Source organism: Lepisosteus oculatus, chromosome 21, assembly GCF_040954835.1.
Source record: "Lepisosteus oculatus isolate fLepOcu1 chromosome 21, fLepOcu1.hap2, whole genome shotgun sequence".
NCBI classification, from domain to species: Eukaryota; Metazoa; Chordata; class Actinopteri; order Semionotiformes; family Lepisosteidae; genus Lepisosteus; species Lepisosteus oculatus.
In genome coordinates, this window is record NC_090716.1 from 4,193,818 (window position 1) to 4,211,193 (window position 17,376).

At 42.8% G+C, this 17,376-nt stretch overlaps 1 protein-coding gene across 12 annotated transcripts in view; it reads left to right on the forward strand.

The window, feature by feature from the left end:
- Positions 1-15,786, forward strand: part of celf1 (cugbp, Elav-like family member 1) — a 56,229-nt gene extending 40,443 nt beyond the window's left edge. For 6 of the 12 annotated variants that reach the window (XM_069181574.1, XM_069181582.1, XM_069181579.1 and 3 more), the window contains 10 exons: positions 221-269; positions 997-1,131; positions 1,375-1,454; positions 2,414-2,575; positions 3,541-3,616; positions 5,028-5,192; positions 5,940-6,056; positions 6,759-6,944; positions 7,784-7,927; positions 8,957-15,786. In XM_069181574.1, the coding sequence (XP_069037675.1) occupies positions 221-269; positions 997-1,131; positions 1,375-1,454; positions 2,414-2,575; positions 3,541-3,616; positions 5,028-5,192; positions 5,940-6,056; positions 6,759-6,944; positions 7,784-7,927; positions 8,957-9,084 (1,242 nt within the window). In that variant the 3' untranslated portion in view covers positions 9,085-15,786. The remainder of the gene's footprint in view (positions 1-220; positions 270-996; positions 1,132-1,374; positions 1,455-2,413; positions 2,576-3,540; positions 3,617-5,027; positions 5,193-5,939; positions 6,057-6,758; positions 6,945-7,783; positions 7,928-8,956) is intronic. The other 6 variants (XM_069181577.1, XM_006642685.3, XM_069181578.1 and 3 more) reach the window with 4 other exon arrangements.
- Positions 15,787-17,376: the final 1,590 nt, after the last annotated feature.

Sequence of the window (17,376 nt, forward strand, 5' to 3'; positions counted from 1 at the left end):
CTGTCTCAGCCTAGTTCCACTTCCTAGATTTGTTCAGTTTTCAAAATACTCAGCTGATAAATGGGGAAAGCTTGATATACAGTATTTTAAGTACATTAGTGAGCAGTGTTTAGGATCATGGGAGGTGGCTCTTTCTTTGAAACTGTGGCGCTCTCCTCGTCTCTCGCCGTCTAAGTCGAGTACTTGTTTTGATTCCTGTGATGTTTCTCCTCTCCAACAGATGCATCACCCTATTCAGATGAAGCCGGCGGACAGTGAAAAGAACAATGGTAAATGTTTGGATTTGTGGCCGATTAGGGCGACAGGGCAATCTAGGACACTGGGTCACCTGGGGAGGACAAGGAGTGTGGAAATCGCCCAGCGCCGTACGCGTTAGTGCTGTTAATGGCTCCTCCAAGAGGATGGGGGCTCCCCAGCATCCCCTTATCCTCCCGTGTTTGTGGGGAGGGACTCCTGCTGGAGATAAACCAGTACACGCTTGGGATTGTACCCAGATGGGGCCTCCCCCTTTTGCAGGAGGAGGAGGAGGAGGAGGTGGAGGGGTTGGGTGTGGAGGGTGGAGCTTTTCCAAAAGCCGCAGAAGAGACGCAAGACTGAATGGTACCTCTTGGCGGAGATTCTGGGACTTGTATGAGCTGTTGTTGCACTTCATGCAGGTTTCCAAGAACATCATGGTTAATCTCGCGATCATAAAAAGTAGAACCGCTTTTATTAAGTTGGTGGATTTATTTTTAATGGAGCCTAACATCCACATATGGATGTCTTCATTGTTGAAGTTTTATATGAAGAGGAAAAAACTTTCTCTATTGTTACCTGTTTTTAAGTTTTGGAGGAAAAAAAACACAGGCATGTTTTGTTTGTTCCATGGTGTCTCTTCAAAGGGATTTAGCATTTGGGTGAAATCTCGAAATCTGTGTGTTGACAGCATTTCACTCTGGTGCTCTTTTGATGTCGAGCAAGTGGTGTTAAAATTACTGTTTGATTGTTCTGTTCCAGCGGTGGAAGACAGGAAGTTGTTCATAGGAATGATTTCAAAGAAGTGTAATGAAAACGACATCAGGCTCATGTTCTCACCCTACGGACAGATTGAGGAATGTAGAATATTGCGCGGACCAGATGGGTTGAGTCGAGGTAAGGCAGCTTCACTTGAAGCCTCTCTTCTACTCAAACTAAAGCAGTGGGACGTTGGAGCACAGTTCTGTTGTGCTTCTGTCTTGTTTACTCAGCGTTTCACAGCTATCTCAAGCAATTGTGCAGTGTATAAAAACCAATTTTAGATAAACTTTTGTAGTTTTTTATTTTTCTTAAAGATGCCGTCTTCTAGTAAATATATCAGGGTCTTCTTTGTAATGACTCTTCTTCTTATGTTCGCAGGATGTGCTTTTGTTACCTTTACAGCAAGACAAATGGCACAGTCAGCTATAAAAGCAATGCACCAGTCACAGACTATGGAGGTAAATCTTAAAACCATAAATCATTACCTGTTGGCTCATTTTTCCTTGTGCTCCTTAAATCAGGGAGATAAACCATTCGCGGTGTTTCTGTGTTAGGCCTTACGTTTTCTTTCTTAGCCTGTGAAAATGGGCCTGCTAAACTGTTAATACTCGACACCAGTGTTTTTCGAAGCTTAAAGCCAGTTTGCTTTCCTGGCAGCGAACTCCTGTGCACTTGAAATGGTATTTACATTAGGAGTGTCTTACTGGAAAATCAGGGCTCGATCTGGCCAGGAGCAGTGAAGAAGAAAGGAGGGATGGCAAATTCATGTCCCTGCACAGCTGGTCAGAATTGAGAAGGAATTTTCCAAGTGCTGGAAAGTCCAGCAGTATATTTCATTGTTTCTCACTTTGCTCGTGAAATTAGCCATGGAAAGGGAGGCTTGCATTGATTGTTGTGGAGCTGTGGGCTGGGAGTGTCAGAGCAGTCACACGGGGTCACGTTGTTCAAGTTTCCCCGCACGTTAATAAGGGATAGACGGTTCCAAAACTGCTGTGCGTTTTTCAGATGCGTCTTTCAGATTTATTCAGCTGCTTGGCAACTCTTTAGACTGACTTACTCCAAAATGATGAATTTCTTCTTGTTTTCAGGGTAGCTTTTGGAACTTTTACCCTTCACTGTTTCAAGGAGGTGGGGGGTTAAAGTTTGGTTATAAAGCAAAGTGTTACTAATGAATTTTCAGTAGAGGTGTTGGAAAGTGTAAGCAGGTGACTTACACACCTGTGCTGTACAATACCATCATTAATACCTGCCCAGCTGTTCAGAACTATAGTATCCTTTGCTTTGCTGTGTGTGATCCTTTTAAAGTGAGACGCCCAACACTTTTCTGCATCGGTCAGACCTGAGCTCCCTCAGCTTCGTGTGTTTTAACAGGACTGAACATTGACCTCTTTCTCCCTCCCCGATTCTCTTTGTGTAGGGCTGCTCCTCCCCTATTGTGGTGAAGTTTGCTGACACACAGAAGGACAAAGAACAGAAGAGAATTGCACAGCAGCTTCAGCAGCAGATGCAGCAGCTCAATGCTGCCTCCATGTGGGGGAATCTTACAGGCCTCAACTCCCTGGGGCCACAGTATCTAGCAGTAAGTGTCATTTCAAGAGCAGACACTCCTTTCGCTGAAAGGATTAGCAAAAAATAGGTGGAAAAGTCCAGTCTCATGGACTTGAAAGGCGCTACTGTTTTTCTTGATGGGGACATTTCCGAACTAGAGAAGTCTTCCTGCTTCGTTTTCCAAAAACTGCTTTAAAGAAGTCTTTAAAGCGTGCTTTGGTTGAATTTGTGAGGGAGGTAGCTTGCACCTGGGGAGGTCACCTTAGTGGTTATTTAGGAATCCCCACTTCAGTCTTGCAAGGTTTGGATTGGTTATGGATTTGCGCGGTAGATTTTTTTTTTAATTGGAATTTAGCAGCATAAGTCTGCTTTCCGTAGCTTGAGTAGAAAACTGAGGTTGCGTTAATTTTATTTTCACGTCTGTAAGTAAGGGCTACAGCTTTATGACTTGAGCCATATGATATGCTTTTTGGAGGGACGCATGTCTTTTTAATCAGTAGGTATCCTCTGAAGGGAGCTTGTTTCTCCACTTGTCTATGGTCGTCATACGGGTGTTCTGTTTGCCGTTTGGTTTGCAGTGTTTTGACTGACCACTGTGTGAAGTTTTTGTTCTCTGGTTTGTTTGGGATTTTTTTTTGCATAATGGTCATGAAGCTCTGTTGGATCAGGCACGGCATTGCTGCAGTGTGCAATTAATCCCCTAAAACCCCTCGAATCTAAAAGTCCACATCAAGACTAAATTGGCTGAGCATCTCCACCCAGCCTGCATGCTGAACTCCAACACAGCTGCCTGGCCCAGATGTTAGTGCTGCTCCATGGTGTGCTGTGGATCTCTCACTTCTTTCTGCCTTTTCTTCCTTCAGTCTTTCTCCCTTTTCTGAGTTTTTTTTTCTTACTCGCCTTCCTCCTTTGCTGTTTCTCTCTTTTCTCCAGTATTCACCAGAGTGGAAGCAGTCCTGACCCTCTCTGTGTTTTCTGTTTTGGTGTAATGTCTAGCTTTATTTGCAGCTCCTTCAGCAGTCTGCTTCTTCTGGGAACCTGAATGCACTCGGCAACCTTCATCCAATGACAGGTAATTCTCCAGCCCGTTCTGGCCCCACCGCCTGAGCAACAAAAAAAGATGTTAGTAAGAGGGTTTTGTATCTTGTGAGCCCTTCCCCCCTCAGACCAAGCTGTGCAGCAGATGAGCAAAAGACATTATTAATTGCTCCATGTGCATGACTCTCTTGATAATGGCTTAATAGGGCCTCCTCTATAGTTATAACCACAGAATAGCCTGAGACAGGAGAATGTTGTGTTGTTTAGACCAATTTCTCTCCCATGGTGCTTTAGAACATGGCTGAGCGTAACTGGTGTTTATCCTGAGTGGCATTTAATGCACTTGTCTAATAACACTGCCATAATGGGCTAGAAACTCCGTATCCAGCTAAAATTGTCGAGATTATATTCAAGCTGATGGATCAGGCTTGGTTTTCCAGTCATTCCCCAAAACGATTATCCTGCAGATAGAATCTGTGGGGAATGGTATTTAATAGGTTTCTACCAAGGTGATGATTATACAGATGATGAGCATAAGCAGTACTGCTCTGTGCAGTCATGATTAGTTTTACATGGAGTGGAGAAGAAAGTGGGCATTATGATTTGGTTTCTAGTTTTGTTTGCTTTTATTTAGTAAAATCACAGAGGGAGACACATAGTCTTTGTGCCCCACTGCTGTAAAATGAGAGCGTGTGAAGAACTTGACCTGAACAGTTTTGTTTTCTGTAGTGCATGCCTTAATCTTGCCCTGAAATGGTTGTGTTGGTATGTTACGGTGGTCATAGCTGTTCCCTTCTGCACGTAGGTGAGCATGTTGTTGTTTTTTCTCCCCCAAAAGTGTCTTGTTATTGTCTTCGAAGGCCGTGGCTGAGTTTCACCCCGGTCCTTTGAAAGTCCTTGTAGTCCTGCACCCGGCCTTGCAGTTGCGGGCGGCTATCTGTTGCCCGCTGCTGTTCAGCGGGAGGTGTGCATGCTTCAGCCCTCCTCCCTCTCTGGTGCCCAGAGAGTGCCCTCCCACTGGGATTCGTTATGCTGCCTTGGCGAGCTAAAAAAAAAAAAGAAGACTCGCTCCGTTCCTGAAACACCGAAGGCTGCAGTTTGCGAGTTTTTAACTTCGGAGAGATCCAGCCCGGCTTCTTTTTATGAACTACGGGCCATCAGGCCCGTTTTGCTTAAATGGACGTGTTCCCCAAGCAGCATCATTACTTGATATGTCCTCCTAACCGAGTCCTCTAATGTAGTTCAGATCTGGACAGGACTAAATTGATCCAGACTTCCACACAGCTGAATGCATTTGCACAGTTTGTTTTGCACAGGAAAAGAAGTCGGAGCTGCAAGACCTCTGTTTTTAGACTTGATGCGGGGGTGTCCTGGGGTTCCTGCATGGTGGAGGTCTACGTGGGGAGGGTCTAACTGTCCCCTCCCGTGTGTGTGCTGTGTTGCAGGGTTAAATGCAATGCAGAATCTGGCTGCTCTGGCGGCTGCAGCCAGCGCCACACAGAGCACTCCCACTGGCTCAAACGCGCTCACTACTTCAAGCAGCCCCCTCAGTGTGCTCACCAGCTCAGGTACGGGACAGCAGGCACAATCTTCCTGGGATACATACAAGGGTTTGTTTGACTTTTCTTATTTTTAACCATTTTTAACAATGCAAAACGGTTAAGATCTTAGTTTTTTTGTTGTTAAAAACGTAAATATTGAGCGGTTGAGTGCAATTCTGAAATAATAGTCTGACCTGCAGTTTACACAGTCCTGGGGTGTTCCTTGAGGGGTCCACAGGTTTGATTGTTCACCAGATTGAGCACCACGATGAAAATTGGTGCTCATAAGCTTTAAGCCTCCAGCCAATCAGCCCTGGTTGTTTTTGTTCAAGTATCCTTAGGCGCAAGGCTGTTTGCTAGTTCTGAAGGGAGGTGCAAAACTAACAGCTCCATTTAGCTCAACGCGTGAGGAAGGCTCATTTATGTTAGTCCCCTTACCCCATGATAGGTATAACTCCTTTTTGGAGTATGTTGGTAGTTTTTGCATCACTGTTTGATGGGTTTGCAGACCAAAAGGAGGTAGAAGGCCGATCTAGTTAGTGAACTCTGCAGCTGGCAGAGCAGTGGTCTCGGCAGAAACCGTGATGGTTCACATTTCTGAAAGAATTGCACGGGATTTTGCTACCCCTATTGCTGCAGTAATCCCACTGATCCTGCATGCAGTCACTGATTGGTTTACGGACAGTGAGCAGTACTATTTGTGGAAGTAACATAACGTTTTCTGCTGTGTGTTGCAATCCGCTTTATTTTGTAGAGTCTTGAGCGATGGAACTGAAACCTGGAGCTCATGTGTCGAAACGTTTTGTGTTTCTGTAGCTGGGTCCTCCCCCACGTCTAGTACCAACTCTTCAGTGAACCCGATGGCGTCACTGGGGGCGCTCCAGTCCCTGGCCGCTGGGGCCACAGCAGGGCTCAATGTTGGGTCTCTAGCAGGTGAGAGAACTGTGTGCGCCAAAGCCGTTTTCTGAGCTGAAAACTACAACAGCAGCTGGGGAACACCCTCAGCTGGGAGTTTAGGACATGTACTGGATCTGCTCATTGCAGTTTGTAACAGGGTACAACTGAAACCGTAACTCGGTAGTGCTTAATTTGTGTTGTAGACAAAGCGACTGACGCAAAGGAATGGGTAAAGGTTTATTCCATGAAGAAAAGAAATGCAACGTTTTGAAGAAGGCTCCACAGCAGACACGTTGTCTCTTTTCAGCGTGGAATAAACTGTTACTTGTTCCTTTGCAGTGCGCATACTGGCGCAGCTACCTACTTGAACTACTAAAGCAAATGGTAGTTCGTGGTGAAAGGATGTAAGATTCGTGTCCGATACGCTTGACTTAATGCATTTTCTCCCCTATTCTTTAATATATGTATAAACCCAGATCCTCTGTTTCTGTCGACCCAACAGACCCAGGGCTATTTGTTGGCAGATCTTCTAAACCTCCGTTTTTCCTCAGTCTTGAGAGGATCTTTAAAACGGGAGCATTTTGCCGAATTTTGTTTCCCCCAAAAGCAGGCCAGGGGGGCGGGATAGGTGGGCGACAGTTCCTACTCCGAGGGCTGGCCAGCAGTCGGCTTGAGCGCCCGCGTCTGGGCGCGGGCGCGCTGGGATCGCTGTCAGCGGTGGCTGTTGTGTCTTCGCAGGGATGGCCGCCCTGAACGGAGGCCTGGGCAGCGGCGCCCTCTCGAACGGCACGGGCAGCACCATGGAGGCCCTGACCCAGGCGTACTCGGGGATCCAGCAGTACGCGGCGGCGGCGCTGCCCACGCTCTACAACCAGAGCCTGCTCACGCAGCAGAGCGTCAGCGCCGCGGGGAGCCAGAAGGAAGGCAAGTGGCTTCTTCCGCAGCCCGCCGGGGGCCCCCCCCTCCCTCCCTTGGCCGCAATGTGGCTCGAGTTCAGCCGGAGCTGGGATCCATCTTCCACGGTCTCCTCTATTGTTATTGTTGTATTGTTGTAATTATAATTGTGTCCTGTCTTGTGAAATTTTCTTATTTATTGTTGTAGTCTTCTTATTTATTGTTATTGTCATCCTGTAAAGCGCTTTGAGAAGCCACCTTTAAAGGCGCTATATAAAATATTTTATTATTATTTTTTTTATTATTATTATTATTATTATTATTATTATTATTATTATTATTATCCACCTGGATGAGCTGCTGTGGATGGCCCAGCTCCCACTGAAAGAGCGAGTTTCGTGGATGAAGTGTCCGACGGGCGAGCCCCTGGTGGCGAGTGTAAAGCCTGTTGCAGATGAAGTGTGGTCATACTGGCTTAAAAAAAGGGCACTCCCCGAGGGTGTAGGTTGAGCTCTTTGTCCGAGCCATGACTCCGGCCAACGGTCATTTTGAACGTTGGCTATACTTGTTCAGTTTTTTTTTTTGCATTGGCTTTCTCGGTGCCCTCTAAGGTCATTTTAAGTGGTTCTTTTAGCATCAGTCTTTTCTGTGCTTCTGCACGCCATGCACGATTTAAATGTGGCAAGGGTGGTTAATGACCCTTGCCAGTGACCTTCCCTTGTCAGCGCATCCACGGCTTCGGTGTAAGTCCGCTGTGCGGATACGGGTCAGTTAGAGCTGACGCAGCTGCGAAGGGACTGGAATTTCAAGCCAGCTTTCGAGACGCGGGCTTGAGTGCGTTTAACCCCTGTGTCGTTTTGTGTTCCAAGGTCCGGAAGGGGCGAACCTGTTTATTTACCATCTACCCCAGGAATTTGGAGACCAGGATCTTCTCCAGATGTTCATGCCGTTTGGAAACGTCATCTCTGCCAAGGTGTTTATTGACAAGCAGACAAACCTCAGCAAATGTTTTGGTAAGTCAAGAGGATTTCCTGTGGCAAGTCCAGCTATTGAGAAAAGATTGTTTTTATGCATTACTGTCATTGGAATATGACAGTAGTAATGCAAGAAATGTTTTTGTCTCTGCCTTAAAAATTGAGCATTAGATTGTTCTTAATCATCACTGAACACCAGCTGCCTGGGGCATGTTACATGTTGTCTGTAATATACATGACGGAGCCTGACGTTCTCAATGTTAAGTCTTCACACAAAAAAACGTCACTATAGACACGCTTGGGAAATGTTTTACATCAGTAACAGCATGTTTTATGTAATGACAGCCATGCACTGTTGCTTAAGGAGAATGTGACTTTTAAAACGCAGATGTCGTTCAGAGGCTATCGATCGATCATTTGCTTGCACGTCTGCGTAACGGAATGTGTTGCTCAGTGACATTGCAGAGGAACTCAGTAGTGTGGAAATGAGCAGTGGGCCGTGAAGCAAGCTTGTTCACAGCAGTGAAAGAATATTATCTGAGACATAAAGCCACGCTGGAACTTATCTGTGCGGTGAAATCATAATTTGATTCTTGAGAAAATTGCCCTTTGGAGCTCGCGAGCATGTACAAGCTGCTTTTATTTTCCTAGCAGCAAGTGCTTAATTCTGAACAGAAGAAGTATGGGGACGCCTGCGATTTTAAATCTCGAGCTTGTCCCAGCTTTGAATTATGGCCGTTTTGTCAATATCCTGTTTCGTTACTGTTTCTTGTAGAAAGCCATGACTTATTCAGCGAGGGTTTTGAACTGCCAGCAACACCTGATTTTTGCTAACTGAAAGAAAACACTCCAATTGGAACCAAAAAAAACTAGGGTCCAAATCTTCCGTTTACGTGTATGTGTCCCAGGATTATCATCTGGGTCACTTGTCTCTATTAGCAAAGTTGGTGTGGCATATAGGTGTTAAATTAGAAATTTACAATCGCAGTTGCATTAAACAGTAGTTTCCAGAGGGCTGTTGTAGAAACGTCTTGTGTGCAGTGATTCATGGGAATGTTCTTTTTGCAGGTTTTGTAAGTTACGACAATCCAGTCTCGTCTCAGGCGGCCATTCAATCCATGAACGGTTTTCAGATCGGCATGAAGCGACTGAAAGTCCAGCTAAAACGATCCAAAAATGACAGCAAGCCATACTGAGCGTTTTTCTCTCAAATGGACTTGGTTAGAAAATGTTTCCTGGTAAGTTGAGAGTGGAAAGATAGATGACCCCTTGCATATTATTGGAGCTCCACTTGCTGGGGTTGCTGTTATTCTCTGTAGTCACAAAACAAATGTTAAAATTAAGATTTTGTTCTATTTAAATAACAGATACGTTTTTTTTCTGTTGTGGTTTTCAACTTTTTTAAAAAAAAACTGTACTTTTTTTTTCTTTTTTTAAGTTAAAGTGCCATATCATATAGAAGTTTGCGGTGTAACAGTTATTAAAGTTGTTAGGCATGTTACACAAAGAAAGCCAGTAGCCATAATAAATGTCTTCTGCTTTTAACCCCTGAATTGAATGTCAAACCTCTAGTAAAACTGCCCCTGTGGAGTGTTTTCAAAGAAAGCAATTCAAGATTCCTCATAAAACTGACCGTTTTCTTCACTTCTGCGACATGGAAGAAAAAGCTAATTATGACAAGTTATGCTGATAAACATTACTTATGAGCACATGCATAGCTTGGTTGAGAGGGGTTTAAAATGAGGTAGTTAAACAAGGTGTGCTATGAGAGTGAGCTCATGATCTAAATTGCTTCAAAGTGGTTTCAACTTGACTGCATCATCTATACAAGGGAGCTTGAAATCTGGCCAGTAATGTTGCAGAAAAGCAGGTGTTTGCAGTTCATTGCTCAGAATCGAAAGCTACACGTAGCTGGTGATAAATCATGAAGCACAAAACATCCATTTCCTTTCTCAAAACCGGGCCACAGGGCATTTTCACACAGAATTATGTATAATGTATCGTATGGATTTTTCCTGCATTGGAATGTCCCGTGCAAATCGAAGCAATCTAAACTTTCCAGCTGCCGTACAGTAACTTCCCCATTCTCCCAAAATACCAGTGAAGCAAATAACACCTGTGACGTGAAAGACTCGCATTTATGCACCTTGTACATCAATTACACACATCAGTATTGTAAATTTTACACATGAACAATTATTGGGCATGAGGCGCTGCAGCCGTCAGAGTTTGGTCTTAGGGTTCGCCCGTTGGACTTCCTGGCACACGTGTTCAGCTGCCTGTCTGCAGTGAGGTCCGTCGCCGAGTTTGAACACGTGCCGTCACCTTGCTTTCAGCTGTCCAGGAGAAATCAAAGGTTCATAGAGGAGCCGGTGAAATATTCTGCAGAGGGCTCTGCTAGACCTTAGAAGCATTACACCAGGAGAGGAGACCATTTGGTAGTTAGTATTGATTGGAGGATCTCATCCAGCTGTTTCCTGAAGGACGTCAGGGTAGCGGCCTCAACAGCGTGGCCGGGTAGCTTGTTCCACACTCCTACAACCCTTTGAATAAAGAAATGCCTCCCAGGTTTTCCTAGAACAAAAAAATAAATAAAAGGTAGAGGGTTAGGAGTGATCGGTCCAGGCCGGAGAACAAAAATTTCACGGAGCAATTTGAGCTCTAGTTATATTCCCTGCTTCTCCCCAGGTATTCCTTCCTGGAGTATTTTTTTTTCTTTTCCCTCCCTCTGCAGCAGGAAAGCGATCTTCAGTCCCTGCCATGGGCTGGATAGTTTCGCTGCAGCAGTGGTGATAGTGTAGCTATGGACAACCATGGAGTTAAAAAAAAAAGGATATTTTAAATGTAACGGAGTATAACGTTTTTAGTGTGAAAGCCTATAAGCTACTGGTCCAAACCCCAGTTCAAGAAATGGCTGATCATGGTTCCATTCGCCTATGTCAGCACAATATTGACACACGGCTAGTTTTCAAAATCCCTTGTATTCCCTCACGTGGGGGGTGGGGGGGAGTTTTCAAGTCATGTGCACTCCTCCTCAGTGTTTTCTCTTCTACCTCTCAAATTGAAGCTACAATCTGATTTTACTGGCACAGGCACAGAGCGCTGTGTTGAAACACTGGCTTTCGTATATAGATTTCCAGAGTGAGTTGTATTATAGAAAATAAAAGCACTAAGTATTTTTCAAATTGGTGACGTAAATTATCTGTTTTGGGAAATAATTAAATGAATACTTAGGCTTCCAGGGTCATATAATGAGATTTTTATATAAATGCAAAGAGAAAAAGTTGTCCAGATGATGTATATTACAAAACTGTAATGCCTTTTCTATTTTTATAGAGGTTTTATACTGCTCCTGAGTGTCGGAGTATATTTATTGCCTAAATTATTTCTCTGAAAAAGACAGTATTTTGTAGAATCCTAATGTTGGTTAATATATTCAAATGTGTGAGGTTTAAACTACTGACCTATGTAGCCCTTTTCACTCAGTGTTGTGTATTGTTGATGTACACAGTGGGGGGAAAAATGTGAAATTTATCTGGAGGGTTTAACCAGTGCTGCTAAAGATCCCAAACCATTTGAGCTCTTGAGTGGAGATTTCACAGTCGCTGTCATGCCCGGGGCACAGCTGTCTGTCTGCATGTTTAGAGTACCGCTGTGTTGCACCCTTGTAGCCTGAGCAAATGAGGTGTCTGGCAATCTGAAGCTGGCAGAAAGTAAATGGTTACCAGACTGTCTTAATTTCCTGCTCTTGATGTGTACATCCCCAAGAAACGGCTCTCCATTCCGTTTTGGAAGGGGGGTGACCCCTGTGAAACGAGGAGAAATAGTTAAACGTTGTGAAGAACAAACCGTGGGGGGAGAGTGTGGAGTCCAGGGTGTAGATTAGTAACGAAGGGGTCAGTGCATCATGGGAACACTGCTCTGACCATGCAACACATTCACTTTAACTTTTTATTTTGTGAATATATATATATACACACATGTTAATAAAACCCTGTGTTATTGTAGCCATTCCTGGCCCCCTCACCCTTTTCCAGTAGTAAAAAGACTTGTTTCAGTATACAGGAAACAAAATGGGTCCTTATTTGTGAAGTCACTGGCCTTCCATGCAGACTGTGCTCGTCATGTGCCAAATGTTCTCTTCTTCAGCAGATGTTTACAAGGCGAAAGGGTCTGATGAAGTCTTAATTAAAAGTTGTGGCTTTGTAATATTTGTTTTGACAAGCCAGGTTTACATTTTTGTTTTTCTCTAGTCTAAGGCCTCTAACAAGTTTTACATTTTCACCTTTTTTCTGTTATTACAGACCTTTTTTTTTATTTAAGCAGTCACTTTGCCTTTAAAAAACTTTTCTCACCTCTTCTGAATGAACGTGAACCAGAAACTGATGCTCTGTGACAGCTTGGTGTTGTCTGGTGGCTTCTAAGGGGTTTGGGTTTCCTAGCGTAAATATCTGAGCCACTCCTTTCCTCTTGTAGCTCCACCAAATCCACTCGTTTTCCAAACAAGAAGCACAAAAACTGCACTGTCCAGGAGGGCTAGTGCGAACAGAAGACCACTCTAGCACGCACAAAAAATCAGTAACAAAAAAAGCTCTTTTTGACAGCTCTGAGAGTTCCTCAGGTTTGGGTGCATTACATTCCCAAAGTCACTGAAATCTGAGCAGCTCCATGCAGCAAAATTATTTTATATTTTTCACCAGTGCAATCAACCTTTTAGGTATACCAGATTGCATACCTCAGTTTCGATCTGATACAAATTTTTGATGTTTTCTGTAGTAAAGATCTCAGAGGCTTTACCAATTTATTATCTTTTGACCTTAAGAGCCGCCCCCCCCCCCCCCCTTTTAGCCTTAACAAAATGCCCACCCTGGAAAAGCCACGTCACCGTTTCATTTGAGCGAGTCGGCAGTCTGTGTTGTCTTAGTGTTGTCTCATCTGTTAATGACGTCAGCATGTGCTCAGCCCCTCCTCTCCTTCGTGTTGCATTAATTGTTCAATGTTTAGAGGATGTACAGAGCCCCATGCGGAGAGAATCATTTATGGTTTTCTTTTGTCCCTTCCTTTTTTAGTTGTTGCTTTAACTAGGGTGTTCTCCCTGTTTTGTTTTGTTTTATTCTAGATATCTTCGTGCCCGTTTGTTCATCGTTTGCCTAGCATGTCGATGTGACGTCAAAAGTTCATCGTCCAATCCTTGTCTTCTGAGCTTCTCTGATGCTTGAAATTTCACCTTTGACCTTGTTAACTTTTGACGCTTATTAATTATACAGTTTTTGTTTTTTGTTCTTCATTTCTGTCGTTTTGTGTGCTGCCAACGAGATGTGATAGCAAGACTGCAAAACCACGATGAAAAGTTATATATTTGAAGTTACATTTGAATATTGTTACAAGCAAAAAGAGAATCTATTTTTCTAGAACTTCCTAACATAACCACTAGATTTTGCAAAAAAAAACTTTTGTTCACTTTGTTTTAGGTTTGTTTTTGTTTTCTTTGTTCTTTTCTCTTTTTTTGAAGCAGTCTTCCTAGCACATCAAATGTATTTGTCTGTAAGCAGCCAATTCAATTTATAGAAGCTACTTCTGTGTGTGTGTGGTTTCTTGTTAGTTCTACTTTTTTAGGATGTCTATGGTCACATTTTGCTGAAACTGAGGATGACTTTGTAATTTTGTGCTAGGTTAGTTAGCATGATGTATTTTTTGGGAGTTTCTATTAACCGAGTGACGTCATTATTATGGACACTTGAAATGCCTTTTTTTCTCTTAGTGTCTTGTCATCTTTAGGCACTTTTTTTCATTTTTTTTGTGTGGCGATCAGCATTTGTCTGAAGTGAAATATTCTAAAATGAGCAAACATAATTTGTCACAATTAGTTTAGTATATATCTTGCATGCATGTTATTTTCTTAACTGCACTGAAAATCCTCAGCAAAATGTGATTTAGTTTTGTTTAATAAAAAATAAAAAAACAATAAAAATAGTGCCAAAACTTTTGCATGTTGCTGTTGGTCACGTTTTTCTGTATCTTTTGTTCCTTTTATGTCCCTTTCTCTATAGTTTAACCTTGCAGAGAAAAAGATATAAAAAGCAGATTTGGTTGAATATTATTTTAAAGTGTCGATGTGGCAAATACAATTTAGGTGCCATTAAGATTCATCACTGTGTGTTTAGACTATGGTGGAATTTTTTTTATAAAGATCTGTGTGATTCATCACCTGTGTGCAGTGGAAGTGAGATGTGCATTTGTTTTTCAGTAATGCTCTAGAGTAACAAAAAAAATTTCCACAGATGGAGATTGTCTTGAGTTCAATGACATGGAAAAAATTGGTAACATCCCTTCAGTCTGGGAATCATACTCCATTTCTGTGTAGGTACTGTATATATTGTGTGATCAAGAGCATTTGATATTTTAACACCTCTATACTTTTAAAAATCATTTTTTTCTTTACATGTGATATCGGTCTTGTCAAAGCTGTGGCTTAATAGAGCTTGTTGGTTGTCGTTTTTAAGAAATTGTGTGTAGCCAATCTAAGCGTATTCTGCAGAAGAACCTTGTCTTGCGTTTTGCATAGAAACACGTGTCAATCAGATGACAGCTTCCTTATTTTGAAGTTATAGTGACTGAGAATTACAGCAGCAACAAGTTTATTTTATTATACAGTATAGGCAATTTTTTAATTTACAAAAATCGAAAGGCATAACTTCTCTTCAGTCTTTTTTGTTCCAAATAATTATAGTCTTCATGAATTGTCAGCTTAAGTGTAACAAAGTAACTTGGAGACGTTTAAGATGAGAAGGAAAGTTTGAAGGTGAAATCAGGGAAGGAGCGTTTCCTCTTAGAACCAGATAATCTTCAATGTTTACAGTCTCTCTCATTTTGGGTTTATTTTATGGGACATGCCTTAAGCGATATACTGCCACTTACCTAAAGGTTTAAGCAATTTATTTCTCAGTGCAGTTAGTAATCCTGTCATTAGATTTGCCATAGTCTAAACACACATTGCCTGGTAATTCTTATTTTTAATCCATAGATGTATTCTGAGCCAGATAAAATCTCTTCTCCCTTATTGTAGGAAGCATTCAAAGTCTTTGGGAGGAAAATTGCCACTTTAAGATCTGCAAAGTCAGCATCAAGCGATTGTGAATTCTAGGTTTTTCTTTTTTTTTGGCTCCAGTGATCAGTGTTGACTAATTTTTCTTCTGTGGACTTCAGTTTCAGAAATCACCCTAATACCTGTGGAAATGTTCAAAATCAAAATACCAAAATGTTTGATCTTATGATAGACTGTGGTTGTTCAATTGATTTGAGATACTTTCGTGACTGACTTTCCTATTTTCTCAGCTGCTTTTTGTGAGTTTAAATGTAATCTTTGGAAGAAACCTGTGGGATTTTTTATTGGTACAAAGTGATTGTATTAAACACTAGGTTTTGTACAGTTTTTGCCTTTTCTACTAGAAAAAAATGTAAATCTGTTTCACAATGTGAAATTGAAATAAAATGAGAAAAAACTTGTAGAATTTGCCACTATGACCAAACTTAACAGTCTGTACTGCAGTAAGATTAAACATTGGGGAAAAAAAATCTGTGAAGTCTTCTTTAATTCTGACAAAAGCTTTTTTTCTTTTGGAAGTCAGTGTGTGATTTTTGATGTACAGCATAGGTAAAATACTGATATAATTAGCTGGCAAAAAATGTTGCTTTTTTTGAACGCAGTTTCTGTAGTTGAATTTGAAATTACAAGTTTGGAACAAGCAAGTATTTGTTTAAAGATTTTCTTACCCTTTTTGTCTTGATGGGGGTACTAAGCTGTTTTAATTGCACACGCAACGAGCAGTCATTTTGTATGCCAAGTGTGGTACCTATTTTTGTTTATTTACAATTAAAATGTTTGAGAAGATTCACAAGCATTGTGTCTGGGATTTTTTTGTTCCCAATTTAAAAATACACGTGCACATTACACAGTTCTTATAAAGAATAGCCTTTGAAGGAAGCAAGTTTTTTTTAGGCTCATTCATCTGTATTCTGCGGCTCTGGAGCCCAGGGTGAGAGGAACAATTTCTTGCAATTTGAAGCTGTAAATTCATGAAAGAGCTGGGCCCGACAGAAGGCAGAGGATTTGACAGGTGGTCCAAGATGCAAAAAAAAAAAAGCCCCATCTCATCAGGTTATCGTTTCTTAAAATAGAAATGCACACTGCAGCCCACAGACTTTCAACACGTCAAAGAAATTCCTCCTCTTTTTGGCACGTTCGTGTTTCTTCCTATTTTCTTCAGCGTGCGTTTTGGTGGAGCGGCAGAGAGGGATATCTTACCCCAACGGGGGGCATTTCCGAAAACATCCGAGGCCGTTTTGCCCCTGCCCCTCCGCTTTTTCCATAGCATCCAGAGGGAGTTATTCCTGATTACTAACTTATCCAGAGCGGCTTGCATCCCATTGATACAGCTGTGTATTTTACTGGTGCGATTCAGGTGAAGTACCGTGCAGAAGGGTACAACGGCATCAGCTCGCCTGGGCTTCGGACCCACAGCTTTCCAGCGATGAGCCTGGAGCCACGACCGCCCCCACCTGTGCACTTTGTCCTCCTGTGTGCGCTTGTGCTCTCTGCCCAGTTTGTCGAGAGGTTCGTGCAGACAAAAGCCCCCCCCCCCCCCCCCTTGAGTTGCGTGGTCGTGCCACAGGGTGTAAGTATTTCTTCTGAACTCGGAACTGGTGCAGACAAACACTAAGCAACTGTCCCGACTGGCCCTGCTGAGGTGAGTTATTTACAGGTGGTGGCGGTGGGGGTGGCTGCCTTGAGATCTGTCGAGATGAGACCCGTTATTGTTGTTCACCGTTGGTGCAGATTTCTGGTGTGCATGCACTCGTGGCTGTTGAGGAGCGTGGCTCTGTCGCCGTTGCTGCCTTGTTGCATCGATGACACTCCAGCTCTCGATAGGTATGGCCTGCCCTGCACACTGCACCGGTTCCAGCTGTTCTGATTGGCAATGGGAAATGAATGCTGAAGCAGGACTGGCTTCTCCTTTTTGCTCCCTTGTCCTCAGGCTACTCTCCGGAGAACTGTTCGCTCACGACTGCTGACTTGACACTTAACGCATCCTGGGATTGAACCCTGTGCTGTGAAGTTATCGCGCTGATGGGTGGAAAGTGTTGCAGGTTAAGACCCTGCTGAATTGCCACTAAGGGCCGATGTTTTTAGCTTTTTTGTTGAAATCTGAATATTTACAGCTTTTCTGCTCCTTGGTCCTGAACTCGTGCGATACACAAAACTCCTCATGAATACAGTGACAGCAGAAAAGTATAAAGTAGTGTTTATGATCCGAGATGCCAAAAGCACTTTAGCCTTACCCATGAGATAAAGCATAAAGGTTCTGATAGCTCAGCATGAAATGTTCATTTGGAATATTGTGTGCTGGGCAAGCTTAGCTTTTATATACTGAGTGGCTTAATAAACCTATCACTTATGAGTCTGTTGCAACAAATAAATGAAAAATTGA